This window comes from Leuresthes tenuis, unplaced genomic scaffold, assembly GCF_036924035.1.
Source record: "Leuresthes tenuis unplaced genomic scaffold, fLeuTen1.0.hap1 SCAF_20, whole genome shotgun sequence".
In the NCBI taxonomy this organism is placed as follows: domain Eukaryota; kingdom Metazoa; phylum Chordata; class Actinopteri; order Atheriniformes; family Atherinopsidae; genus Leuresthes; species Leuresthes tenuis.
Window position 1 is genome coordinate 10,527,114 of NW_027325374.1, and position 25,939 is coordinate 10,553,052.

A 25,939-nucleotide genomic window follows, 5' to 3' on the forward strand; every position below is an offset into this window, starting at 1 on the left:
TGCCAAAGAACTGCAGATCAGAGGGAACATCAGACAGCGAGTTATCCATCAGGCACAACAGGTTCATGAATGTTTGATTTAGACAACCACAACTGATCCAGACCTAACGCTCCGTATGACAGACCGTACAGCTGAAAAGAACATTCTGCACAATGTCATTGCAAAGCACAAACGAGTAATATTTCCACAGAATGTGTTCATCAGCAGCCCGATGACTGCTTGAATAGGCCACAGCCCCCCCCGCGACCCGGCCGACGGATTAAGCAGATATAGAAAATTGATGGATGTGTGTTCATTAGCACCTACTAACAGACATGTTCTATTTTGCATATTTTCTTTGTTCCCTAAATACAGAAAATGAAAGAGAGAAGAAAAATTTAGGCAACATGAAACCCCCAGAGCTGGTGTCATTTTTCTTTCCACAGGGGTGGAGCAAAACCCTTAAATGTTCATCTTAAAAGCATTTTAACTTTTTAGATACAGATTAAAACGGCACTAGCATGGAAAACAAAAAACATAAAATCATTCTGCCTTATGTCAAAGATTTAAAAAAAAAAAAATCAATTTAGTTAATTTAGATTGAATCACATCTAACTTTATTAATGACTGTGTCATTGAGGAATAATTTAAGAGACTAATGGATGACTCTTTATATTTAGAGGTGTGTGCAAATTTTGAGAGGATTCATTTCTAATACATGGCATCAGTGCTTTTCCACTGAATATAGTTGAAATCACCTAAAAGATTGTCTCAAAAAGGGCTTCTCTTCATGAGAGAAAAGCTGAGTCAAACTGTAGTTATGTCTTCCTTAAACAGGTCACAGTGTGAATTTGCAACATTTGTTCACCTCCTATTCAACGTAGAGTGGCAAATGTTACACATCACGAGAAGAAGATCTTTCTGTGGCTTTAAAAAAATTTTGATGGTACATTTCCAAACAAAAACAAAAGAAGCAAACACGAGACAACCCTGCTCGTGACACAAGAAAAGAGTTCCAGCTTGGCACCAACTAAAAAAGGCAGCCCCACTTTTTGGTTTCCGTCTGTACGCTGTAGTTGAAAAATACAATGACTCCTTGCTTGTATGTCCCACAGATGTAACCAAGCAACAGCCCTCATCATCAGTCAAAGACACACTAAACGCATTGGTTTCGGCATCCCATCTGTTTTATGAAGGTGTTAACAACTGCCAAAACAGTTCCTGTGTTTGGAGGTAATGCAACGGAGCCACAGACAAAAACACAATATAGAGTAATAGTACAATCTCAATTAGCATGAACTGATGTTTGCGAATGTATAGTTTGCTCTGTGTCTTTATGCTACTCTTCTCCTGAAGGGTCAACTGTGTGTCCAGTCAACACGTGGATACAGTGACAAGACAAAATATTTAAAATGAGCTTTAGTGACTGGGAAAATCTAAAAACTATAGTCTTTAGTCTACACCAAGTGGAGACAAAAATGTTCAACACCAGTATGACTGAGCTTCATTACCACAACAATACCGCCCCTCAGTGTATGACCATCTGTATTACAAGTCTTCATTTTCAACCTTTTATTGCCTAATACAACTCATAGGTTATTTCTCATAATAATCATCCTGTGTTAGATGTAAGTTATCATATCATAGGTGGACTAGTCTTCCAGGTAACTCACTACTCATGCAAGGAGAAAGTTCAAAAAAGATTTATGCAAAGTATGAAAAGTATGTGGGAATTGAAGGCCAACACTTTACCTCAGCATTTCCCAGTTCCTGTCCTCAAGCCTCAAAGCCCTGCATATTTGATCTGTTTCCCTGATGCAACACACCAGGTTAAGATAAAAGGGCATGCTCTTCGTCGAGTGCCATGGAGTCAATGCTAGTAAGCCAATCATTTGAATCAGGTGTGTTAGAGCAGGGAAACATGTAAAACATACAAGACAGGTGCTCCAAAGTCAGGGCTGGGGTTTATTTACAAAGCTGCAAAAAGATTTTGTTCAAGAAACCTTTTTTATTCCCCCAGTGTTTTTGCTCCACATCTATGGAGCTACTATAAAAGTACATAGTAGCAAAAGGCCATTAAATGAAGTGCAAACATTTCTGCACATAGGAACTGAATAGAGAGGCGGCAGACTGGTGGCATTAATACATCTCAGTTAAGACATGGTAATCTGGTGTTTCTCTCTATATTATATATGATACAATTGTAGGAGTAATAAAAGAGTTACATAAAGTATCCATCAGTCTGACACAGTGCTGTACATGAAAGTGAATTCGATAAAACTCAAAAGATCCAGTCTTTGAAAGTCACAATGGCAAATGTAGAAGCACACAAACAAACGTGCATGAATAGGCATTGGGAGGGGGAACAATGATTGTCACCAGTAATGCTGTACAAATCTTTTTGTAACTTTACGTACAAATGTGTTGTCAATCGCTTATGAAAATGTGCAGTGAACGTCCTTAATAGATCCTACTGTAAATGACACAAGGTTTTCCTTTTTTTTGAGGAAGGACTGGAACAAAAGTCTGTATGTTCAATAATCACTATGCAGGCTCACAAAAGTGATAGTCTGGAATTTCATTCCAATTTGTTTTGTTTGTATCTGTCGATACATCAACCTATTCGCTGAAATAAAAGGGCAGTTACAGACGTGTGGTTAAGCGCGTGTGTGGATCTACGCAGCAACATTCCCACAGCAAACAAGACAACAAACTAACAAAAATACTAAAACAAAAGGTTTCAGAAGACGACTATGATTAAAAATAAAGTTTCCTGCTGAATCTGAAGGATATAAAAGGCAATCTTGCACAACAGAAAGCCTCGAGAGTGCATCTTTAATGTAAGTTAATCTTGTTTTGGCCTTGACGCAGGCAGCGGTGCCTTCACAGACTCTGTCCTTGCCTGTGTCCTGCACTGTCTGTCAGTAAATATGATTTTATCTGTTGTGCTCGAACACTAGACTTTGAAACACAGCTGCTCTTCTGTTTTCTTGAATTCTGACATGTTGTTGTTTTTACTTTTTTTTACGGTTTTACTTTTTTCTTTACCCGCTGTTACGGCCTCACAAAATAAAAATAATTCATAGGCTCAATGAGGCCATAACATATTAGGACGCCACACAATGTTTGCAAAAAGGGACAATATTTATTAAAAGTTGCCACTGAAAAGGAAAAGGGGAAAGAAAAGTTAATGGTTAACCCATAAAGTTATGAACCAAAAAGAGATGGAGACCCCGGCCAAAAGGAACAAAAGGGGGAAACACAGGGCCAGCCAGGCAATGGGCCGTCGCACCCTGCGTTTTCCCCACTTACTGAAAAAAAAATATATATATATATATAACCTGAAACAAAAACGACAAAACAGGACTACCGGCAGTCACACAAACACTCTGTCCTCTAAGACAGATGAATAATAAGAAGAAAGAAAACAAGGGTTAACAATTAAATCAAAAGAAAGCAAACCATCCATGTAGCTGCTGCCCCCAGAGTGAGAGAGCGCGGCCTTCCTCTTCCTCCCCTCCCTCTTTTTTTTTTTTGGTGGGGGGGGGGGGGGGGGGGGGAGTGTGAACTTATTCTACTCTGTACTATGACGATCCAAGCTGTTAAAGCACACATAGGATCAGGTCATAGCCATAACCAGCAGAGGGCAGACAAACTACCTGTAAAACACAAACAGAGGCATCTGTTGCATGAGAACTCTTTGTTCTGTGTGAACACCTGAATGCCTCATTTCTTCTGCAACTTCTAACTTCAAACCATAATGATTGGGTTTCATAAATAATTGCAGGTCTTTTACTTTTGCCATCCAGTGACACAGGGTTTGTATCAATATTATTGGAAAGAACAGTCAATAACACCACGGATAAAAAAATAAAAAAAAGTGGTATAGTAATTATCATTTACTAGTAACTAGTTAGTTTTAATCTTATCATGTCTTACAATGATTTTGTCGTACAGTGTTAGCGGTTTCACAGGGAGCCTATTTTAGCTCATTGTATATTGTTTTATGCCTTCAGGTTTTAAAGAAACATCATCCATCTGTGTTCTTGCACAACAGTCACTTAAAGCTTCCGTTAAAACAACCTAATAAATACATACATAGATACTTGGGCTTAACAGAAGCTGTGCAATGACTGGATGTAAGAAGCTGTTCCGCTCACTTCCACAAAACAAAGCAAAAAATAAATAAAAAGAATGAAAAACTTTTCTGAATATGATTGCAACAATATACAACACTGTAGACAAATTATGATGAAGGTGAATATCATTGCACATTTAACAATATTTTGCCTTCCTTGTCACTGGCATGTAACTGGAGTTGTTAGGCTGTGGTGCTTGTGCTTAACTGTGAAAACTGTCAAACTGAATTGTTCATGTGGCACAAAGAATTTTTCTGAATCCGAAAAAAATAAAAAGTGGAGGAGGGATTAAGCCAACTCTGAATGAATGGCTTCTTTTCACATGAGTGGGACTGTTCCATCAGCAGTGCACTTCTGACATAATCGCAGTAATATCTCCTGACATCTTCCAATAAAAGGGGAGCGCGCCTATACGCAACTTTATATCTGACAGAGGGCGTTTATTTTACAGTCCTATCATAAGAGCTACAGCAGATCATATGACCACTTCTGTACACAGGGTGACCATCGTTTTGGGGGATTTTTTTTAAGCAGATTCGTTCGCCCATTGTCTCAAGCCCTACTGCCCAGTCTCGTGGCTCAACAAAGGTGAGTTAGTTGCCATATAAAGGCTTGCTGCTACCTGTAGGCTGCACTCTATGCCTCCGATCGCCTTGTAAAAAATGTTTGAATGAGAACACCGTTTGGTTTCTTAGATTGCGTTTGTTATTTTTCCGCCTTTGAACGCAGTTGGTCATAAAGCACAGCGTCCGGTGTGCGTTACATTTCTCTTGCAGTAAAACCCCTTAAAACATAATGGAGCCTTGTATGTGCGGTGGGTATGTTATGGGTATGGGAGTGTTCAGCCTGCCCGTGTCACTCTTTTAGCGTTCAGAAGCGGCGCCTTTGATAGCATATTTACGGTACAGTTCCGATCAAACACCGGAAAGATTAAGCTGCGCGTGGTTGAATCGTGCCATGTCCTATCGCAACGTTTCCAAAGAGGCTCTTGTTGGCTCTATCACACTCGGGGTTGTTTTTGTCGCGGGCTATTTCCTCGGTAAGACAAAAAGGCTTTTAATTACTTTAAAAAATATACGTTCTCTCTCTCTCTCTCTCTCTCTCACACACACACACACACACTCACAAGTCTGAGCTGTGCTAGGTCGCAACACCAAGGTAACCTTTGGACAGGAGTGGAGAAGGGAGGGAAGGGAAATCTTGATTTATTTTTTTCATCCGGATTAGGATATGCTCTCAGGAGGAAAACTATGGAGCTTCTGCTTTTCAAAGTACAGTAGCGCAACAAGTTTCAAACTCATACCAAATTTAAGATTGCCTTGAGACTGTCAAAGCTGACTTACAAGGACCTGAGGAACTTTACATAATATGAGAAGAGGGTAAAGAGATTTTCTTACATTGAAACCAGGGATCAGTGCACTCAAAGCTTAGAAAATATGGAGACAAGAATTCAATTTCACCCTTTGTTGTTATCCATGTAGTAAACATGCAATATAATATTTTAATATAACACAATAATCTGCTTTGTATCTTTTATTACTGCTTACTTCATGTGTCTGAAGCTGCATTTTGCTATCTTTACTAGTTATAACTTGTTTCTTATTGAAACTTGCTTTTGATTGTGCTGCTGTTGTCATTTTCCCTAATGTAGGATTAAGATTCTCCTGAGTAAGACACAAACATACCTATTGTGTCTTTCTCACTGTTGTTCACATTTCATTCTGGTGATTATGTTATTAGGGACAAAGAAATAGTGCGAGCGATGAAGGGGCCATTGTGAATTCATGATAAAGTCTCTGGTTTTATGGAAACATGCTGCATTACATAATACACCAGTAAAGTATTACATTGTGAGCATTACTTGTGAGCTTTCAGATTGGAACATATTTAAACCTGTTACAAAGCTGCCCTTTAACAAAGTCCACATCCGTTTACTCTCCCTTTGAGTTTGACTGATGTCAAATACAAATCTCTAAATCATCAGAAAAGCTGATATATACATATACAGGCAGTTTCTTTGGTAGTGAACTTACCAGCTGACAACAAGAAAAGCCATCTGGTGCACATGCAGCCCACAAACAGAAGCATACGTGGATTTTTGAATTACCCGAAAGCTGTCAAACTATATTGTCTTACAATTTCCTGCATTCATCCCTTTATCTGATCTGTTGCTTTGGATGCACTAATTTAATTTCACCACTGAGATCATTGAAGTTAGATCTAAATTAAATAACTACTGCACATCAACTACACCAGACAGCAGTTTACCCAAAGATCTATAATTTAGCTGGTTAGTCCCCTGACATCATTGTGCTCTTAAGATCCTTATAGTTTCCTGTTTGCCCTCAGGAAAAAAGAAACCATCCAGAATGAGCATCTCTAAAAGTCATGGCGGGGGAAAAGACAACCCACTGATACAGTATGTCCTCAATCATTCCTTGAGGGAGCATCCGGTCCTGAAAAAGCTCAGACTGGTGAGTAGGTTGTAGTATCTGGAAGACTGCTCGTGTGCACCCGGCATTGTGTAGCTTCCACAGGTTCCTCTGAGAGGTTGATGCTACTGGTTTGTGCTTATTGTTTTCAGAGAACAATGGAGGACTCCTGGAATATCATGATGGTCGCCTGTGAGCAGTCGCAGTTCATGGCCAACTTGGCAAAGCTAATACAAGCCAAGAAGGCTTTGGAAATCGGTAAGTGTGTAAAATATAATGGAACATCCGGGCATGATGGACATCTGAAATTAAGGTTGCACTGGCCTTTTCCTAAAGGGCAAGATGACAGGATATGGTTAAATAAGTCAAAATAAATTACCTCTTCTAGTGTTCCCCTAATCAGCTTTCATTAAAAAAAAAAAACAATTCAGTTTAGGAGATGTAAGAGCCGTCTGTAAGTGTGATGCAAGAAGAATCCAACCCCATGCTGTACAATCAGGCCGCTTTTGAGACTTCATTTTTTGCCTCCGAAATTAAGACGAAACATCAATTTAAAGTGGAATCAAGTAATTGCAAAAACAAGGACGCATTCTTGCTCTTTACAATCTGTCCCTTCGTCCCACTGCAGTGGTGTCGTGTAAAAAGACGATTTAAAGGTTGGTCCTGTGCGTCTGCGGCCAGAACATTTGCTTTTTCCAGGAGAAATGTCACGGGCAAACGAAGGAAGAAGTTGTAGAAAAACCATCTTGGGCAAATACATGAAATCTTGTCATACAAAAAAATAAAAAGTAATTGGCTTTTCCAATCATCAGTCTGCCTTGCACACACCAACTGCTAAAGCAGACGATTATTTGCTCTCGTTGTAATCAAATGCATGTGCATATTTAGATTTTAGCAGCCATTTATTGAATTTGCAGGAGTATACACAGGCTACAACACACTAAGCGTGGCGCTGTCCTTACCTGAAGATGGAGTCGTGGTTGCATGCGATATCAGTGAAGACTACACAAACATTGGAAAACCCTTCTGGAAAGAGGTACAGCGCATATGTTGGCATAAAATGTAAAAATACTACAATGTATCAAACTACTGTGGGGCTCAAATATGGTGTGCAATATTGTTGCGTCTTTCCCATTTTACAAAGTGCTGATCAGTGCAGAGGATTATCATCCACCGCAGGTGACAGATGTAGCTCTGTTTGAAACCGTTGCATAGAGCAGCAGGTGGTGCAGACATAGTCTGTTTTTCTAGAGAAAAAAAAAAGTACTGCTGTACCAGTCTGCCAAAGCAATCACGCCACTGAAAAGCACTTGTCAACATGAGTTAATTAATTCATACTTTCCTAAATTAATGACTGGACAAAAGAGAACGAACGGAGAATTAAATCCACAAACATTCTGACAAACGTTTGAATCTTCCAACCATTTTAATGACTGACTGTAGGCTTTCAAAAGCAGATGGAAGTTCTTCATTTGTCTCCAAAATAAAACTGTTTGTTGGCACATTTCCCTGTTTTCGGACACAGGTTAAATGACTCACAGTAAATGAAAGCACTGTTCTGAAATTTGTGCAAACATGTGATGTGTTACTTTGAATCGGCACATTCTAGAAAAGGAAAGAAACAACAATTGCTCCACATATCAGACACAGAAATAATCACGCATGGAAACATACCCATAAAATACTTCCTGACACACTGGCTGTTAACAGACTACTTATTCGCTTCATTAAGTCTTGATAACATTTCTGTCTTTTTGTTTACAGGCTGGAGTTGAGCATAAGATCGATCTACGGATCCAGCCAGCCTTAAAAACTCTAGGTAAAGTGAGACATTTCTCAAATTATTGTTGAGAAATTTAACTAGACTGAAACAGGTTTCTGATGCAAATGTTACCAAAATAATTAGGAGGACTTTTGAAAGTTTGTTTTTTTAATCTCCCTGAGATAAGAAATTGTGCTGCGATTTATGGCATCTCCCATCCAAACCCACTCCAACTTCTCTGGACTCGTCGCTGCTTCAGACGAGATGTGGTTTTAACCCAACCACAACCCAAAATGCGGTTTGAGGTCCAAGTGTTCGGTATAAGGGCATCTTGCTTGAGAACAGATCATTGAATCAACCTCTAAAACAGTGATTTCTCAGGAGCAACAAAGGGCTTGTCACATCAAGAACAACGACTATGAGAATAACTAATGATAAAGACGTGATCCACTATGAAAGTGATTTTAACATATCACTTGGTTCCATTATTGTCATATTTCTTTCTAGTGAAACAATATTTTCACAGCCATCTATTTTTTACTGATACAGCTATTGTTCTAGATGCAGACTGCCCTAAATACCTGACATTTCAACCAAATGTTCTCAATACATTAATTGTGTCATGTATGCCTAATTTGTTTATGTCAGGAAGAGCACATGAGAAAATATGAATTCATCATAAGGATATATCGAGAAGAGAACCTGCACAAGCTGTCCCTACAGGGATATGGAGTCAGTGACTTAGGCTTTTAGTGACATAAGGCCACAAAAATGATACATTATATAGACTTAGCTGTAATTTAAGATTAATTCAAAAAGTGCGTAAGCCTCTATTTTACAAATGAATGATACGGCAATAGAGAGTACAAGAAAATGGTTTATCTACCTTAAGTCTATGGCAATGATAATTGAAGCTGCAAGCAGCGTTGATCGGCCCGAGCACATGCACGCATATTTTGGGTGGAGCCCAAGTGCAGCATGAAGTTTGGGGTAGATTGGATAATGCATGTGGGAGTTATAAGTTTCTTTGTTTTTCATGGCGAGCAATGGCCAGTCGTCCAACTTTGAGGTTTCGCCATGGCCACACCCTTTAAGGTTTCCAAGATTTTTTTAATCCCCCATGATTTAAGAGTAACCTGGCCAGGTTAGGAGGTGTTCGATCACAAGCGAAGTGTGGAAACGGGAAAAAATGGTGCCAAAACGCATGTTCCACTCAAAATGGCTGACTTCCTGTGGACCTTACACCGTGGTGTCCATAGGCTTTTTTTTTTTTTTTTTGCGCGTCTGGGCATGAAGAAGGCGTGTACCGAGTTTCAATAATAATAATAATGCCTTCGGGCCCTAATTAACATGTTACAAATAGAAGAGCAGCTAAGTTACATTAAAACTAATATAACATAAACTCCCGTTTCAGGAATATTTCTAGCAGTAAATGACAACTTGTTAAACTGTAAAGTGTGGAAGCTGAAATCATTTATCTGGATTTACTAGAATATTTATAGTTTCGTAGTTTATAATTTCATAGTTTATAGTATAAAGACAAATCAGAAAGACATCACGGCAGACACGGAAAAAGCACAGGTGGAATTGATTATGCTGTTGTTGAGTTAATGACTCGGCATGCACTCCAATAGGGACCTAGGGCCTGTTTGAGATCCGAATTTGCTTTGTAGCCGAGCTTGTCAGACGCTAAATAGCAGGGGAAAAAAATCGCTTGTTTGACCCAAAATAACCCTTACGTGCACAGCTACGCAAACTTTGATACCTTAGTTCCAGGTGTCCTTCCATCCGCGCTTTATTCCCCGCCTTCTTTTCTTTACTGTCAAACAGCTGTGCAACATGCGAGGCTCCCTTTATAAGTGTAGTTTGGCCCACTTTAAATCTCGCGCTTCTTTGCCGTGGAACGATCGCGAGGTGACGACACATTGTGACGTCGCGCACGTAACAGTGGGAGCTCTTGAGCTTCGCTTCACTTTGTTTTGTTATATATTGTCACTGATTTATCGCCAGGGAACGTTTGCTCGTCTGAAAACAAAATAGAATATCTAAAAAATATATCTTCAGTCACCAATCAAATAGTTTAGAACTTAACATATTGCACATATTCATAGCCAGATACAAATCCAAGTCATGTCGTGACATGAAGTAACACCGCTATGATTTATTGAGAACGTGTATATACGTCACGCCGTGCCTTACGCTGCGCTGTTAGCGCCATCTTGTGAGTAATGCGCTCCCATGACTTCCGTTCAAGATCATTATTGCCCGTTTAGATTCAGTTACATCTACTGAAGGTGGGAAGAGTTGGAGAGTGAAAAAAGCAGCAAAGAAGATAATTATCCAGTATTGTGCCAAACTCTGAACCAACACAAAATCAGACACCTGTTTCATTGGCTAATTTATTGAAGTAAACTAATAATGATAATACCAAATAGATTAAGCTATGTGTTTATTATATGAAGCCATGCGTAGTGGTCTTTATGAGCCACCAAATTGATAATAAAGATGTTTTGATATTAATACTTGTTTTACCTTTTTACCTTTTTTTTTTTTACTTACCGTTGAATTATATGTTTTACATTTGTTGGTGAGGATCAGAAATAGACTGAGAGGTGATTTTAGAGGCAGATTCCTACAGGTTGAGTGTAGGAACACTATCCTAAGGTTAGAGTCCAGGGTCTGTACATACAAAGACAGCCTGAGACAGCCTTCTTTATATGTGGATCATTTTAAGTGTTTCATTGACTCTTATTAATCTTGAAGGTCTCATCTTAGGGAACGACAACAAAACATGGCACTAACTTCTCACTGTGTCATCTTGTTTCTTTCAGACGATCTCCTGTCTTCTGGCCAGGCTGAGACGTTTGACTTTGTCTTCATTGACGCAGACAAAGTCAACTATGACGGCTATTACGAAAAGTCTCTGCAGCTGTTGAGAAAAGGAGGCATCATTGCAATCGACAACGTACGAGCGTTTGCCGAGACAAATATTTGAGTAATTTCAAGCGGCGAATTGTCCTCACAAGTGTCTTTCTGGTACTCCAGGTGCTGTGGGGTGGGAGAGTGGTGAATCCAGCTCCTGACGATGCAGACACCGTGGCCATCGACAAGCTGAACAAGAAGTTGTACAAAGATACTCGAATCACACTGAGCATGCTCACCGTGGGAGATGGGCTCACACTGGCGGTCAAACTATAAAAACAGCACAGCACTACTGTTGCATTTTAAAGTTAGGCATGTTATAGAGGGTATATGATGGTAGCCAGAACCTATGTATAGTTGTCTGGGCTAATATCAGTACAGGTGCTGGGATTGTGCAGCACAGTACTTTCACGTGACTTAGAACTGTTTACTGCATAAATCTTTCAGGTTTCAGGACAAAGTGAAGCATTTGATTATGTGGCACGGGAATCTGATTGGGAAGAGGTGCACATTTTATTTTCAGAGACTTAATACAACTCACTATTGTGCCTAATTATGTATTGTATTAAAATGAGAGAAGAGAAAACGAGTAGATTTCAGGACTTTATTGTAAAGGTGGACACACACAGCATCACACAAACTGCTCCCCGACCAGTCACGCAGTCCTCAAATGGGAAGAGAGTTGGATGATTCATTCAGTCACACTGAGGAAAGTAAAAATGCTTGAAGCATCGTTTTGAAACTAAGAAGCAGGTACTCTAGGTGCCAGAATTCTAAAGGTCATCACAAAGCAAAGCCTCTCTAGGAAAACAAGCGAATAGTGGCCAAGAGATTGGCTCAGTTTCTTAATAGCATAGTTGGTTGTAGTGACCCTCCAACAGGCAGTACAATGCTACCAAAGTATCAGTAAAATGTGCAAATAAAACAAAAGGTTAACAGCTTAAGCAAAGGTATATCCTATCGTGCAAAATAACAGCTCAGCTTTACATTCTACGTCAACACACTAGCTGAATTACAAGGGTTAGCTTCTGGAACGATTCCCAGATGTCAAACTAAAAAATGTTTTTTAAAAAAGCCGATTTCGACACCAAGCGGGATGTTTTTCTATCATGATAGAGGATAAATTGGATAATGGGGGAGTACCTCATAAAATAAATACATGTGGCTGAAACTTAACTACTTATTGTAACCATGACGACAGGAGGCTTGTGGAAAAGTTTCGGTTTCATCAGTGCCTGTATATTGGGATTCTACATTGTTTTGGCCTTAAAATATCTGTTGCTGACCACACTTGAAGGCCAAATTCTGCCGAAATTCTTCCTCCCCTTTTGAAACACCGGAGACGATCCTCATGCCTCCAGTTCCAGGCCTAGACCTAGCTTGTGACCACCGGCGTTGATACTCTTCCCATCCACTAATGCTGAGAGGATGAGTTTCATACCTGCAAAAATGTTTATTTTAAAGTTATTGAAAAGATTTTTTTTGCTGTGTTTAAAGGCGTTTTCAACTGTAAACACAGGGTTCTTACCAGGCCGCAGGGTCTGGGTGTATCCAATTCCTACCAAACTGGCATTGTTCACTTTAGCCTGGGACAAAAAAAAGGCATTAAATAATCCAGATCGAATCAGAGTCTTAAAGCGAGCACCAATTTTTTATCTTTTTTAATAATTGGACACTTACCGATATGGAGGCACTGGAGTCTAACTGGTATTTTGCAGCAATTCCAAAGCGAGTGCCATTGCTGCCTGCCGTCCAGGCAAGATTCACAGCAGTCTCCAGTTTGTCATTTACCTTCTGATAAATGGATCCACCAAACTCTGAACCATCATTTCTGGGTGGGGGGGAAAAAAAGCAAGAAATGAACAACTCTTGCAAATGAGTATTCTTCAAATATCCTAGAAAAAATAAATAACAAGATGAAGAAAATTCATTGGGAAGCTGCTTCTGTTTAATGAAGATTCTCATCCTGCTCGATTGAAATATATCCTTTAATCTCAAGACATACACATTGGTGTGGAGCTGGAAGTCCCCGGTCTTGTAACCAACAGAAAAGTTGCTCTGGGTCATCTTAGATTTAGCCGAGTCAAAGGTCATCTGGTAGCCCGCCAACCATCCCTCGTAGCCGCCCACCACCGCTCCATGTATAGTGGGGCCGGCAAAATCTAAATCTACATCAACACCGGCGTTAACATATTCCCGTTTATAAGCCGTCTTGACTTTGCCGCTCTTCTTGCTGTGAAATGAAAACAAAAAGGCAATGAAAACTGAATGTGGCGCTAAAAAAAAACACGCTTATCAAATTAGTTAGAATTGATGTCTAACTTGCCCAGTGTTAGGTGAAAACGTTGTGTCAAATGTAAGTTTCAGCCCTTTGGTGATCTAAAAAAAAAAAAGAAAATCATTCCATGAGTACTTTTAGAGCTTTTTTCATTGGTAGGATATAAACGGTGGAGTTTTCCATTTACCTGGTCCTCAACACAAACTTCTGTCCCGAGTGTGTTTTCCGTGGTCCACTTCTCTGTGAACGTCAACCCATACTCAGCCCATTTGTACTTGGTTTCAAGAGTACCAGTGACTTTGCTGGTGTCTACGTTTGATGAGCCAGACGTTTTAAATTCCTGAAGGGAACATAAGAGGATGTTTATCCTACCTGAAAATTGGCTTATTATCTTTCACAGCTGGAATCCATTTATTAATAGAGACTGGATAATACCACGTAGATTCGAGGGAGGAACTAATTACAATATTTCAGCTGAAATTAACTCTTGGGAAAGAAAAAAAGAAAGACGTAAGCATGTCCATGCTGACGGGCTTGGTTATTAAAGAAATGCCACAATAGATTATTAGTTACTTAATCAACCTGTGTATAAACTGTAAAGTTTATTCAGAAATTACTTCATGGAAGTCACTTCTCAGAGGGAATATATGTTGATAGTTTTATAACTTAGAGATCAAGAAAAAAGGACAATAAAAGCATATCACTCTCCTTTGTAATTATAGAGACAGTTAAACTCACCACTCCACTTGAAGACTTGGTCTTCACATCAAGCTTAACCAGCCCAAACCCTGCGAGGACAAAGACAATGAGCAACCAGACCCGTCTTTTTAAGGTCAACAAATACCCCCTTATTTAAAAAAATAAATCCATATATCGTGCTTTCATTTACCATATCCTTTATTGAAAATGTCTTTTGCGGACTTTCCCAGGTCTGCATAAGGTGGAGGAACTGCCATTGTGACTGTAAGAAGAGATAATAGGACAAACTATGAAACGGGGCAATAAAAATGCAGTTTTTCAGGAGAAACAGATCATCAAAAATTACATAGAGAGAAGGCACAGCTGCACCAAACCATGATTACATTTAAAAAAAAAGTGGAATTAGATTGCAGCTACATTTTAAAACACCTGCAGACATTAATACCAGCAGGCGTTTTTCTTTTTTTTTTCCTTCTAAACTTTATTTAACCAGTTCCACATAAGAGCAGCAAAGTAAGTTTCACAGCTTTAGGTCGACTATTTGTTAATGTGTCGGGCTCCTCTTCTGTTACATGAGCAAACACCTCAAACTGGATTAAAAACTCTAAAAACAAATTATAAAGAGACAACATTACACATACTGTGGAACACACACGGGCACTTCTGAGTTTGCGGTAGTGCTGTTACTGGGCGATCTGATTTGACACACTGTACGTGGGGGAAATGCTAATTATTTTTACCTGCATTCACAATGTTTCAGATGAGGAAAGAAGAAGAATTGTAGAACTTGAAAATGGACCTAAATTGTAATTGACCCAAAAACACACATCTTTTTTTATACCTTAACTGACGCAACATTGAAAAAAATAAGCCACTGAAGGCATTAAGCCAGAGTAAATAAGGAAGTAAATATTTGCACCTCTTAAAACATATAATGAGCATGATGAGAACTGACAATTATTTTCAAAATTAGACCATAGCTTTTCAGGTGTACTCTCCGGTAATTACATTGTCGGTAGCTACTCCCTAACACCCACTGACTGACTCATAGTTACACGGTCAAGGTTAAACTGGAGACTACAACACTTCACTGGCTGCTTCCATTTGGAAGAAAAATGTAGGCTTCCTGGTCATGTTGTATAGCCTGGCAAAGACGTAGCTTAATGTTAGACGGTTTCTTTAATACTACCGGTAAAAACTAAATAAATAAATCAGCTGTGATCTAATAAGGACAAATCAGCCATTAAAAGAGCAACATTTTCAAGTAGTCAATAGAAAATATTGTTAGTATTTAACCGATATGAGAGGGGCTTACTTTGCCCACTCGTATTTACTTATGAGCGAGCATATGCCAGTGATGACACGTACAATCACAGCGGCGAGCCCACCGTGTTATGAAGGAGTTTGAACTCACTCAGGAAAAGTGGTAGGGGGCGTTTTCGAGCTAGCAAGTTGGACGTTTAAAAGCCACCTCGCTGACATTCAAACATAACACGGCACAAGCAACCAAGCAAACCAAACGTCCCGTTACTTACCGAGAATTTGTGCGGTTCAATATTTCGCAGATAATTTATCAGATTAGAAACAGATCGGAAAAGGTGAGGGGAAGCCGGTGTAGGACGATATGGAGGAGACACTGCAATAAACACCCTGCTGACCTCGGCGCCGCAGGACCAGGAAATACAGCAGTGTATTTTGTGCCTGACTGAAATCAGAGGGGCACGAAAAGGTTTGAATGCTGCACCATCGGGCTTGAATATTTACTATGTGACACCTGCATTAGCAAACGTAATAATTGGAATTTCTCATCATTTACATTTATATGACAAATCTGTTCTTCTGGCAGGCAGGCAATCATAAGCCTTCTAAATCACCATAGAAACCGCAGTACGCCATTGCGGAGCCTTTGTGCTCATGTAATGTTTAACGTTAGCTTACTTAAAGGGACTTCGTGCTAAAGTATATGTCAAAATTATGAAAACGCAGTGCCATTTAATTAAATGTAAACTGATTCACAGGATTGAGTCTTTGTAAACTAAACACCTAAATGCGTATTTTGGACGTTCAACTTGATTTAATGAAGAATTAAATGTAATGATAATATATACTGTGTATATGAGTAGTATAAATAATACCATTATATAGATGAAATCTATTTAAATAAAAAAAAAAAAAAAACAAGCGAAAGAACGTGTCCAAAAACCCAATGAGTTTTGAGAATCATCTATCATACTACGGTTGTGAAGCAAGTAAAAGAAAAAGAAACCCAAGTGTTTTTTCAGCTCTTTAATGATGGAAATGACTGCGAAAGATCAAGCAATGTGGATTTGGGCACAACATCCTTTCTCAACGAAAGGTTATGTCAGAATAATCATGTTTCTTACATGATACAAAGACCGAGGCGCTGGCCTCTTACTAGAGTGGCGAGTTTCGATCCGTTAAAGGTAGAGCACGATTTTATATCAACATCACACTTAAATAGCGTTTCAAATACATAGTTCAAAGCAACTGTAAACATATTTCTCCATGTGCATGTTGCTGTCCATCTGAAAAGGGGAATATAAAAATACTTAATAACGTTTACAAAATGAAATAAATTAATATAAACAAACACATACAAATTTAAGGGTCTGTTCAGTACAGATTAATGTTAAAACATTATTTAGCAGGACAGCTCTTACTTGGTCTCAGTCAGGTTATTCAAAGCGCACGGTGATCTCTTAACATAAAAAGATCTTTAACGATTTCTACACAGCGGAATCCATCATAGAAACACTGAATGTAATTGGCAAATAGTTATATTTAAGACAGGTGGACGAAAAAAAAAAACGTCTCTTTCATTACAAGTATTTGGCTGATAAAGACATCGTCTCGAATGCATCTTTCCAAGGAAAAAAGTAGGCTATGTCAACGACAGAGACTTGAAACTAGGGTGTCAGCCTTTTGTAATATTGTGAAAATGTCAATACGATCAAGGAATGCAGAAGGCGTGACATCAATTTCTAAACATCACTAATCAAATGGTATTTAGTGTACGGTGTAATGTAAATCTATACATATTGCTTCAATAATGGTCCACAGAGCAAAAATTATAGACATAAGATCACACTTTGTCAAACCAGATCAAAACCCTGAAATGATCATAGTAACTATGAAGATAACACATGATTACTCCTATCATGCTATCTAAATACTCTAACTTTTATGTAGCTAACTTAGCTATTTAAGTTGGTAAGTACTAAAACAAACAAAAAAAAAATGGAATCTATGCTACATAAAATGATATCCCTTTAGAGAAAAAACAAAAACCATTAAGTGAGACACATCTCTCCACAATGTCCAACCAAACACAAGACAATCATGAGGCCTTTTAGGGACTTCGCAGAGTGTCTTCGATCTGCCTAAAACTGGTGACAGGTCAGAAGCTAAGTCCCAAAATAAAACAAGGTATGGCTCCGTGTGTCCCATCGGGCCTCTGAGCTGACAGAATCACACCAGTTGTCTTTGAGGATGTCACACACCTCCTCAGTTGGCAAACTTCAAAAAGCGGACGAAACAGCACTGCAAAACCCTCGTCTAACAGTACTGCTGCTGGTCATCATCCGATAAGCCTCCTCATCGCGGAAGGTCTAGAGAAGGGCCAGCAGTACTCGTTGGGGACCGGCCCGTTGACATTGGACTCAAAAAAGGAGAACATGGGGAACCAGATGCGGGCTCGCCGACTCTGCTGGTAGGCCCTGGTGTTGGCCAGAGTGTGGTAGTACAGGAAGAGTCTGGTCGTGATATAGAAGGCTATGAACACGTCAATGGAGTAGTGTTCGTGTGCAGCCAGGATGAAGAAGATGCCGAAGAGATTGAGGACCCAGGACAAGGTGTGAATGAAGTTCCAGCTTCGTGGAGTGTCTGCGGGAAAGACATTTTAAACACAATCCGAAAAATTAAGCACACTGTTCAGTGAAGGTCTGCTCTGTGCTGTTCCTGTTGTACCTGCAGTACCAGTGAAGGACACAGGGTGGCAGCACAGGGAAACTGCTTTTTCAATATGGCCACAACGTGTCTCCCTCATGACTTGCTACTTTCAACTTCTAGCTTTTACAACAGCTCATCATTCAAAAACTGCTTGATGTGAACTTTTTTTTCCATTAGAACTAGAGTCATAAAGGGGTCAATATAGTCATTCTGAAGGCATGAAAAAGCCGTTAATATTAAGAGCAGAAGGCTGCTTGATATAGTCAGATAGGCAGGTCATTTTGACACTAACAGTACTAATCTGGACGGGGAGGGATCATATCTCTTCACACAGACATCTTACAAGGACGAACTGCAGACACATGTCCTGCGAGAAAAACTTATTCCTCTGGCTATAACAGCTTCTCTTTGGCAAAGTAAGCCTGTGCATTAAAGAGCCACCTCATTGCTGTAATGTTGTTTCACAATGGTGAACAATACCATGAAAGGATCTGAATTGTGTACGGAACCCAAACAATAAAAGAAAACACCTTTATATACACGGCAATTCCCTTAAATCTGTCATTTTAATGTCCAAAGTATCAAATTATTTGCTACATTAAAGCAACTTGTAGGCACTTCAGGAGTCCAACTGTTCACTAACAGTAAATCTGTGGCCATTTTACTTTAAACTGAATATAAAATATTTTGTTTTGTATTTAAAAAAAACAAAACAACAACAGTAAGAGAAACGAACAGAAGTCACTCACACTCTGTGACAAAGAAGTTAAGCATGGTAAGGACGACCGTGTGGCCGCTGAACATGTAGTCGCCACACGTGTGAACTCCTGTCAGAGTCATCCCAAAACCACTCCAGATGGCCACGGCCCGCTGCAGTTTGGCCCACATGTCGCCGTACATCTAGGAGGACAGAAGAAGCGACACCGGTCGATGACGTCATACTCAAGTGAGAGCAGGTTTGAGATAACGACGCGTGAAATCCACGCCTTACCTTTCCTGAGCACTGCAGGTGCTGTCCAGGCACAGAAAGGGAGGTGACAAACATGGTGATACAGCGCAGCATGAACACCGTGCCCATCAAGCTGCACATGCGCCGCAAAAGGATGGACCTGCACATCACATGAAAGCACCCCGATACAGTGCTGATTTAAGGAACATCGCTCTCGACATTGAACAACGAAAAAAACTGCACCTAAACTGGTGCAAACCACTGTTAGGACTCTACCTGTGCTTATGCAGCAGCAAAACCAACAGCCAGATGTTACAGAGGATCACGCCACACGCCTCCGCCATGGCAAAGGCCCACGGTATTCTAGGCACACTGTTGAAAAAGTACAAGATCAGGGGTGAAACAACCGATAATGACCCAATCAAAAGCTATCTGACAAACTATCAATAACCTTTCGACCTTCGCTTTATACGTTTAAACAAAAAGAAACATTTAGTGTTTAAGGAACTATTTCTATAAGTCAAGGTGAGTCTAAAAGTAGAATAAATTTCCAACATGCGAGAGTATTAGAGAGACTCCCTTACTGCTGCTGACACTGGCCTCGTCCTTGTGCAGGTCCTGTTCGCACCTCAGTCTTTAAATGTACATATCAAATAAGTCTATGAAGCAGCCTTCTTTTTCTAGCACGAGCACAATCAGAGGAATTAAGGCTCAAAGCGGTGCTGAAAAACTGGCAAATGTCTCCTACTGCCATTTTCACTAGGCGTCGAAAGTATTCCCTTAAAATATTCATTTGATCCAAATCACTGCAGCGCGGGTGCTGACTGGTATCACTGAGAGAGAGAGATCACTCTTCTCCTGTTTGAGAACCTCTAAACTGACATTCTTTCAAAGCTAGAGTAAAAATTTGAATTCCTCTGATCGCTTACAAAGCTCTTAATATCCAAGCTCCGTGTTATCTCAAAATTCTAATTAGTCCCCACTAATCCACAAGGTGCTTCGAAGTCAGACTTCAGGCCTGTTTGTTGTTCCCTGACCTTTTAAGTCCAGAATGGGAGGCGGGTTTTTCGCTTTCAGGCTCTTCCCTTGTGAAACTTATACACAGACGAATCTGAAAACGGACAGTTCTGAAAGGGCTTTATCGAATTTACTGATTTTTAAAGGCTCATTCTGTGTTTTATACACAAACATCTACTCGCGTTTTCAAACTGCTTTTATAAGTGTTGCTAATCGTTTAATTTCTACATTTTGCTAAATCTAATGCCTTTGCTCTGTAAAACGTTTAGTTTGATGAAGTCAAACATAAGGAAGGGCACAAACATAGACAAAGAAAAGACTAAATCTACTTTCTATTTACGTAAAATGAAAAAAAATATTCAAATAAGCTACACATAATAGTCACTAAACTGAGATTAAATCTTTAATATTGTAAGTAGCGTGAAATACTCGCGTCAGCGTGTTTCATTTCTTTAAATGCAAAGCATCCCATTTCCTGAAGTCAGATCTCTCATTAGGCACAGACCTTCCACGAAAAGCTCGAAGCTGGTCATAAACAACGGGTCACACTTCAAACTAGGTCACTCGAAAAAAAAAACTCGCCAAGATCTCTTTGAACTAAAACCAGCTCATCAAGAGTATGTGAGGACAATAATAGAAACTTCCTTCAAGTATGTAGGGCAGTTAAAACATCCACCATCTGGTGTGATATTCTGACAGTCCATAAAAATACGTCTTGTTTTATTTCTCTCAGTCTGCCGCATTTCACAGCTCATTAATGTTTTGCCATTTCTTTGTGGCTTTGGAAGTCTCCGGGAAGGAGTCACACCCACCTGTCTAGGAAAATATCTGGCAGTGGAGGGTAGGTGCGCATATCTGGCACCCTTTCGTGCACTATGACCATGACGAAGGATGTGAACCCGAACACAAACACCACATAGACAGAGCTCAGCGCAGTCTTCCAGTATTCAGGGTCAAGGCGCCTCATCTGCTGCTTGTACTTCCCATTTGTGTACTGGTGGTACTCCTCTCCCACTGGCGCTGTGTCTGTGCTGTCACAGTCTCTGCCCGGGTCTCCATTACACAGCCAGTCCAAGCTGCCTCCAGAGCCAGTAGGGGAGTGACCATCAAAGGGAACACCCAGCTCCTCCAACACGTCGATGTTCTGTTTTTGAAGCTTGCGGATGGACACCATCAGCCTCTTGATGTCCCCCAGCACCTTGAGTTCCAGAGGCGGCGAGCGGAGGTCATACTCACTGAGCGCGAGCAGACTGGTGCCATCCAGTCGATGTTTGTTGCACAGCAGATCCACATAGTCACAGAAGCCCTCTTCCTTCAGCCACTTGGCAACGTGTTTAGGCGTCCAGCGACGAACACTCACTTGGGTCATTTCCTTCTCACTCAGAAAGCTGCAAAGGGGAACAAAAGCATTTCATAAAATATGACTCAAAGCACTCTTAAGGAGAAAGTGACACAGTCATACACACTTTTCTTTCCACTGTATCAGCAATAATAAACAAACGCTGCAAAACTGCGAAGCAGATAGAAAATAGATTTAAATACTACTGAACTAAGTTATTATCATGTTTAAGAACATTTCTGAAACACACTGCTGAGTACTTACAACTTGTGCAACTATATGAGGCAAACACTGGCAAGATTTAAGTAATTTTACCCACTGCACTTTACTGGAAACCACACCCAAAGAATCTAAGGGAAAGAGCAGACACGTTCCCACAATGGCAGTAAATGAAGGCCTCTAATGCTAGCAACGGATCATCAATTGTTGGCCATTATCCCGCCATTAATAGTCAAGAACATCCCACAGGATAATTGGGGATAATTTACAGTCGACTCAGCCTCAGTGGATAAAAACCCTCTTTAAATCTGTTAAGATTGATAGATTTCATTAAATCTTCAGATTCCTACATGGAGGTGATCAAATAAAGTGATAGGGATTTACAGAACCTTTTTCATTCATGACTGACAGTAACTTTGTGTTATTGAAACATCCATCAACAGTAACTTAAAGCCATTGATAAGCAAACATGGTGAGGTCAAAGGCGACAACTTCTGATGCTCTACAAGATTCTTACAACGTTCTGGAACCACAAATGGGCCAACCAAGTGGTTGTCAAGATAAGTATCGCTGCCATAAACGTGAAAACAAACCAAAACACCCTCCCCTCTACCACTACAACCCCTGTCCTACAGGCTAATTCAGCCCTAGCTTAAGTGAGCTAGCTCGGTTTTGCTAGCTTGATCAATACGTATCTTACGCTCACTCACCCAGTCTGAGCTGTAACCAAAGACAACACGGAGCGTATTTCTTCAGCTAACTAATTAAGTGGCATCTTAGAATAAGCAGGAACCGTACTAGCAGATATTGCCGCAATAACACGAGCATGGTGGAATTCATTTCGCCAGAGACTCGCGCTGGCTTGCATTTTAGTTGGCAAGCAGAGGTAGTAATGTCTAGAATATGTGCGCACAAAGAAATCGGCTACAGTCGGGTTCGACTAAAGCTAAACAACAGCGACGCTCAGTGGTAGAAAAAGTATACTACATCACGTAGACATTTAGCATTCGTCAGATGGAATCCCTCCTGTTAAAATGTCACTACGAAACCATGACGAATATCAGTAAATGTTTTGTGCCGTTTAAAAGCCACAAAAAAATCATGTCTGGGCATTATAAAGCACTTATAAATATTTAGAGATTTAGAGAAAGTTGACTCACAGTTAGAATATAGGTCACTGTTTTAATTATAGAACTGAAGCACCTGTTCTCTTCTGTCCTGACATGTTTGTAGTAAAGCCTCAACAGAGTTTGCAAATAAATGTTCAGGGAATAAATTATTGAAACTGTAGTTTCAGGGCAGCATTTTGTTGGTAAATGCAATGCATGTGTAGTGAGAGATGAATGACATGCAGGACAACAGGGCTGTTTCTCCGTCTGTAAAAGAGCTGCAGAATGTTTTGTATGGAGGTAAAAGATTTGGGAACCACGTGGATGAAGTTTGGCCTAACCTGTTCATTGGCGATATGTAAGTGTTTAACATTGCTTTTGACTTATACACTAAAATCAGTATGCTTTCCCTGAATGGACTTCCCCATATGATGACTGTTCCCTTTGTTCAGGTCAGTGGCCAATGATCGCTACAGTCTATGGAAACTAAGAATCACCCATGTTGTGAATGCAGCTCATGGGAGGATGTACTCACAAGGAAGTCATGAATTCTATGGATCCACACTGGATTATTATGGAGTCCCTGCAGATGACTCGCCATCTTTTGACCTCTCTCGCTATTTCTTTCCCTCTGCTGAGTATATTCAGAACGCACTGGCCACAAACGGAGGTAAATACCCAACATGTTGCTTTAATAAAATGCTTTGTACAAGTCACTCATCTTATTCACGAATAAATCCAACATTCACCACACCCTTTATCCTCATTGTAAACTATTTCCTGCTCCTCCAGCTCGAGTTTTAATCCACTGTGCAGTTGGAGTGAGCAGGTCTGCCTCCCTCGTCCTGGCCTACCTGATGATCCACCACCACTGCACCTTGCTAGAGGCGATCAATAAGGTCAAAGAGCGCAGGTGGATTTTCCCAAACAAAGGATTCCTCAAACAGCTTTGTGCTTTGGATGCAAAACTACGCAAGACTTCACATCAAAAATGAACTGATAATCAAACTAAGAAATCAAACTATTTCTTAAAATAGATGATTGACTGTGTGCCTAGCAGCTGAGGGAAACACTGTGCCTCGACTTGAAGCGGGTTGTCTCTGGAATGGTGTTGAATCACATGTATTTTGTCTCTCTCTTTGATGCTGTTTGATGTGAATCATACTGCCTGTTTACACCCTCCTGTAACCACAGGAGATCCGGGGAGAGTCAATTTTTTGATTGAACACGAGACAAAATGAAGAAAAATCTCATCTGGAATGCTGTTAGTCAAATCAATCGACAAGGTGCATTAATTTTTAAACACTTCAAGACTTGTGTGACTTTTCCATTGATTTTAATACCCTACAGTATATTCAATTAAAAAAAGTCACTTTATTCTCAGATTTTCTGCTGAACATCCAAATCATCAAACTGAATTGATGACATACTGTTTGGTCATTATTAAAGGTGCTATGTGAAAGCTCTTTATCTTGAAGATGTCCTGCAGGTGGTGCTCTCGTGGTAATCCTCAGTGTCATTCAGCTGCCTCACATTTTTAGTTTCTTGTCTTTTGGATTGCAGCCGTTGGCAGTAGTCCTTCCAGTACTCTGCAGTCTTAGTGAGCTCGGTTTAACGGTAAATAATCCAGTTCTCCTCTTACTGCAGGTTCGGGCTGGAATAGCCCTAAAGCTGCAGTTCATCCACAGGACAAGAGACTTGCAGGAGAGGCAGATTAGTGGCATTAACAGTGTTTCCATCAAACTTTGCAGCAAATTCGAAGCAAATGTTTGAAGACCCATCTCACAGAAAATGTAGAATCAGATTGGTTTTCATTAACTAATTGTTTTGCAAATAGACTAGACAGCACATTGCTGCTTGCAGGTGGTGGTATTGGCAATGCAGTGCATGGCTGTAATAAACAGGTTAAAGCCTCCTAACAGGAAATAAAACTCCAAAGAAGCAGACACAAACAAAACAAGAGAAAAAATAAGACAAGTTCGGGGGAATTTGTTTCAAATGGTTAGGCTGTGACTTTGTTGGTTTTGGCTTTGTTTTATTCTTTTAAAGCAGAAACAGCTGATCATTGACGGGATCAGTCATGTTCGCTGCATCAGAACTGATTCTCAATGGATATTTCCATGATCCTCAACCCTTCTTTTGAAAAAAGCAAAAACCACCTCGGGCAAGTGTCAAAGCTTGCAAAAAAAAAACCTTAAAACTAAAAGACTTCATGCCACACTTCACAACGCACATCAAAAGGCATTTGTAGAAAAATCACTAATGCGGACTGCCGAAACAGCAGTGTGCGTCTGCAGGAATAAATACAGAAGACAGGCAAGTCAGCAGGAGCTCCAGCCTTCAGAAACAACCAGTGTAAGTGGTCCTAAAATTACAGTGCAGGGAATCTTCACTTTTTTTTTTAAAAAAAGGACTTGTGAAAGAACTTTTTCAGTCTTTTCAGTTTTTTTTAATTAAAAAAAAAAACAACAACACTTCGATGTGTTCCCTCCTCTCTCACTGTGTCAGCTCAAGTGCTGCTTTTACAGGGCTCACAGCGCTGGGCCCTGGATGAAGCAGTAAAGCGGAGACATAAAACCCTATTTCCCCATTGATTCGTAGCAATTATGTTCTGAAGCACATTAAAACACCTCTGCGCACCTCCACACAATCACTTTTATCTGTTAATGGGCTAACTGAGAAGATCATCGCTGTCAGTTACTTGTCATGCAGTTACACATGACAGGAGCATCAGATAGCTGGGCTGATGGCAGGATGGAAGGGTTAGGAAGAGAACAATAGTGTTAGAACAGAAACTGCTCATGTTTTTCTTAAACCGTGTTTACACTTTACAACATGATGCTATCCTTAATGCAAGATTTCAGGCTGATTTCTTCCCAGTATAGTTAAATAAAAATAGCTCATGAGCTCAGTTTCAAAATAAGCTGTGAAACAAGCCAGCTCGAACACAATATCACAGCAGATTACTTCATCCTCAGTGAAGTAAACTAATCTGACCTATTCGTGATTTTAACATTAAAATCAAACAGGTCTTTTTTGTTTTCCCTGCCTTCCTTGCCACTGGAACAAGGCTTCATCTGATACCTAACATTGGAATATCAAGCTTTTTATATCCACTCTACTCAT

The 25,939-nt window shown here is 40.0% G+C and overlaps 4 protein-coding genes across 6 annotated transcripts; 2 read left to right on the top strand and 2 right to left on the bottom strand.

The window, feature by feature from the left end:
• Window positions 1-4,598: 4,598 nt before the first annotated feature.
• On the top strand, window positions 4,599-11,823 carry LOC140278936 (catechol O-methyltransferase domain-containing protein 1-like). Of its 2 annotated transcripts, none has more exons than XM_072374063.1 (7): window positions 4,599-4,706; window positions 6,468-6,592; window positions 6,703-6,808; window positions 7,468-7,586; window positions 8,315-8,369; window positions 11,144-11,277; window positions 11,358-11,823. In XM_072374063.1, exons 2-7 carry the CDS (start codon window positions 6,488-6,490, stop codon window positions 11,508-11,510), a joined length of 672 nt encoding a protein of 223 aa, XP_072230164.1. In that variant the 5' UTR covers window positions 4,599-4,706; window positions 6,468-6,487; the 3' UTR covers window positions 11,511-11,823. The 2 variants fall into 2 exon arrangements, with proteins under 2 accessions (XP_072230164.1, XP_072230163.1); XM_072374062.1 differs by lacking the exon at window positions 4,599-4,706 and adding an exon at window positions 5,051-5,157.
• Window positions 11,559-15,837, bottom strand: LOC140278935 (non-selective voltage-gated ion channel VDAC2-like). Of its 2 annotated transcripts, none has more exons than XM_072374061.1 (9): window positions 15,747-15,837; window positions 14,402-14,473; window positions 14,251-14,300; window positions 13,700-13,852; window positions 13,561-13,613; window positions 13,240-13,467; window positions 12,915-13,065; window positions 12,763-12,820; window positions 11,559-12,675 (listed from the first exon to the last, which is right to left on the bottom strand). In XM_072374061.1, exons 2-9 carry the CDS (start codon window positions 14,466-14,468, stop codon window positions 12,584-12,586), a joined length of 852 nt encoding a protein of 283 aa, XP_072230162.1. In that variant the 5' UTR covers window positions 14,469-14,473; window positions 15,747-15,837; the 3' UTR covers window positions 11,559-12,583. The 2 variants fall into 2 exon arrangements, with proteins under 2 accessions (XP_072230162.1, XP_072230161.1); XM_072374060.1 differs by having other exon boundaries at window positions 13,240-13,463; window positions 13,557-13,613.
• Window positions 15,838-16,531: 694 nt separating this feature from the next.
• On the bottom strand, window positions 16,532-22,579 carry samd8 (sterile alpha motif domain containing 8). The gene is made up of 6 exons (XM_072373048.1): window positions 22,415-22,579; window positions 20,959-21,534; window positions 19,406-19,501; window positions 19,172-19,289; window positions 18,930-19,080; window positions 16,532-18,114 (listed from the first exon to the last, which is right to left on the bottom strand). Exons 2-6 carry the CDS (start codon window positions 21,513-21,515, stop codon window positions 17,810-17,812), a joined length of 1,227 nt encoding a protein of 408 aa, XP_072229149.1. The 5' UTR covers window positions 21,516-21,534; window positions 22,415-22,579; the 3' UTR covers window positions 16,532-17,809.
• A 464-nt stretch (window positions 22,580-23,043) lies between these two features.
• LOC140278016 (dual specificity protein phosphatase 13A-like) lies at window positions 23,044-23,845 on the top strand. Its single transcript, XM_072372906.1, is given in 4 exon segments — window positions 23,044-23,171; window positions 23,266-23,483; window positions 23,606-23,795; window positions 23,797-23,845. Coding segments are annotated over 4 exon segments (585 nt in total).
• Window positions 23,846-25,939: the final 2,094 nt, after the last annotated feature.

Coding starts and splice junctions, on each gene's coding strand:
- LOC140278936 (XM_072374062.1), top strand. CDS start 5,076: ATGTCCTATCGCAACGTTTCCAAAGAGGCTCTTGTTGGCTCTATCACA. Junction 7,587..8,314: donor GAAAACCCTTCTGGAAAGAG/GTACAGCGCATA, acceptor TTTTGTTTACAG/GCTGGAGTTGAGCATAAGAT. Junction 8,370..11,143: donor GCCAGCCTTAAAAACTCTAG/GTAAAGTGAGAC, acceptor TGTTTCTTTCAG/ACGATCTCCTGTCTTCTGGC.
- LOC140278935 (XM_072374061.1), bottom strand. CDS start 14,468: ATGGCAGTTCCTCCACCTTATGCAGACCTGGGAAAGTCCGCAAAAGAC. Junction 13,468..13,560: donor ACGTTTTCACCTAACACTGG/GCAAGTTAGACA, acceptor TTCATTTCACAG/CAAGAAGAGCGGCAAAGTCA. Junction 13,066..13,239: donor TTCCAGCTCCACACCAATGT/GTATGTCTTGAG, acceptor CCCCCCACCCAG/AAATGATGGTTCAGAGTTTG.
- samd8 (XM_072373048.1), bottom strand. CDS start 21,515: ATGACCCAAGTGAGTGTTCGTCGCTGGACGCCTAAACACGTTGCCAAG. Junction 19,290..19,405: donor TTGCTGCTGCATAAGCACAG/GTAGAGTCCTAA, acceptor TGTGATGTGCAG/GTCCATCCTTTTGCGGCGCA. Junction 19,081..19,171: donor ACCTGCAGTGCTCAGGAAAG/GTAAGGCGTGGA, acceptor CTGTCCTCCTAG/ATGTACGGCGACATGTGGGC.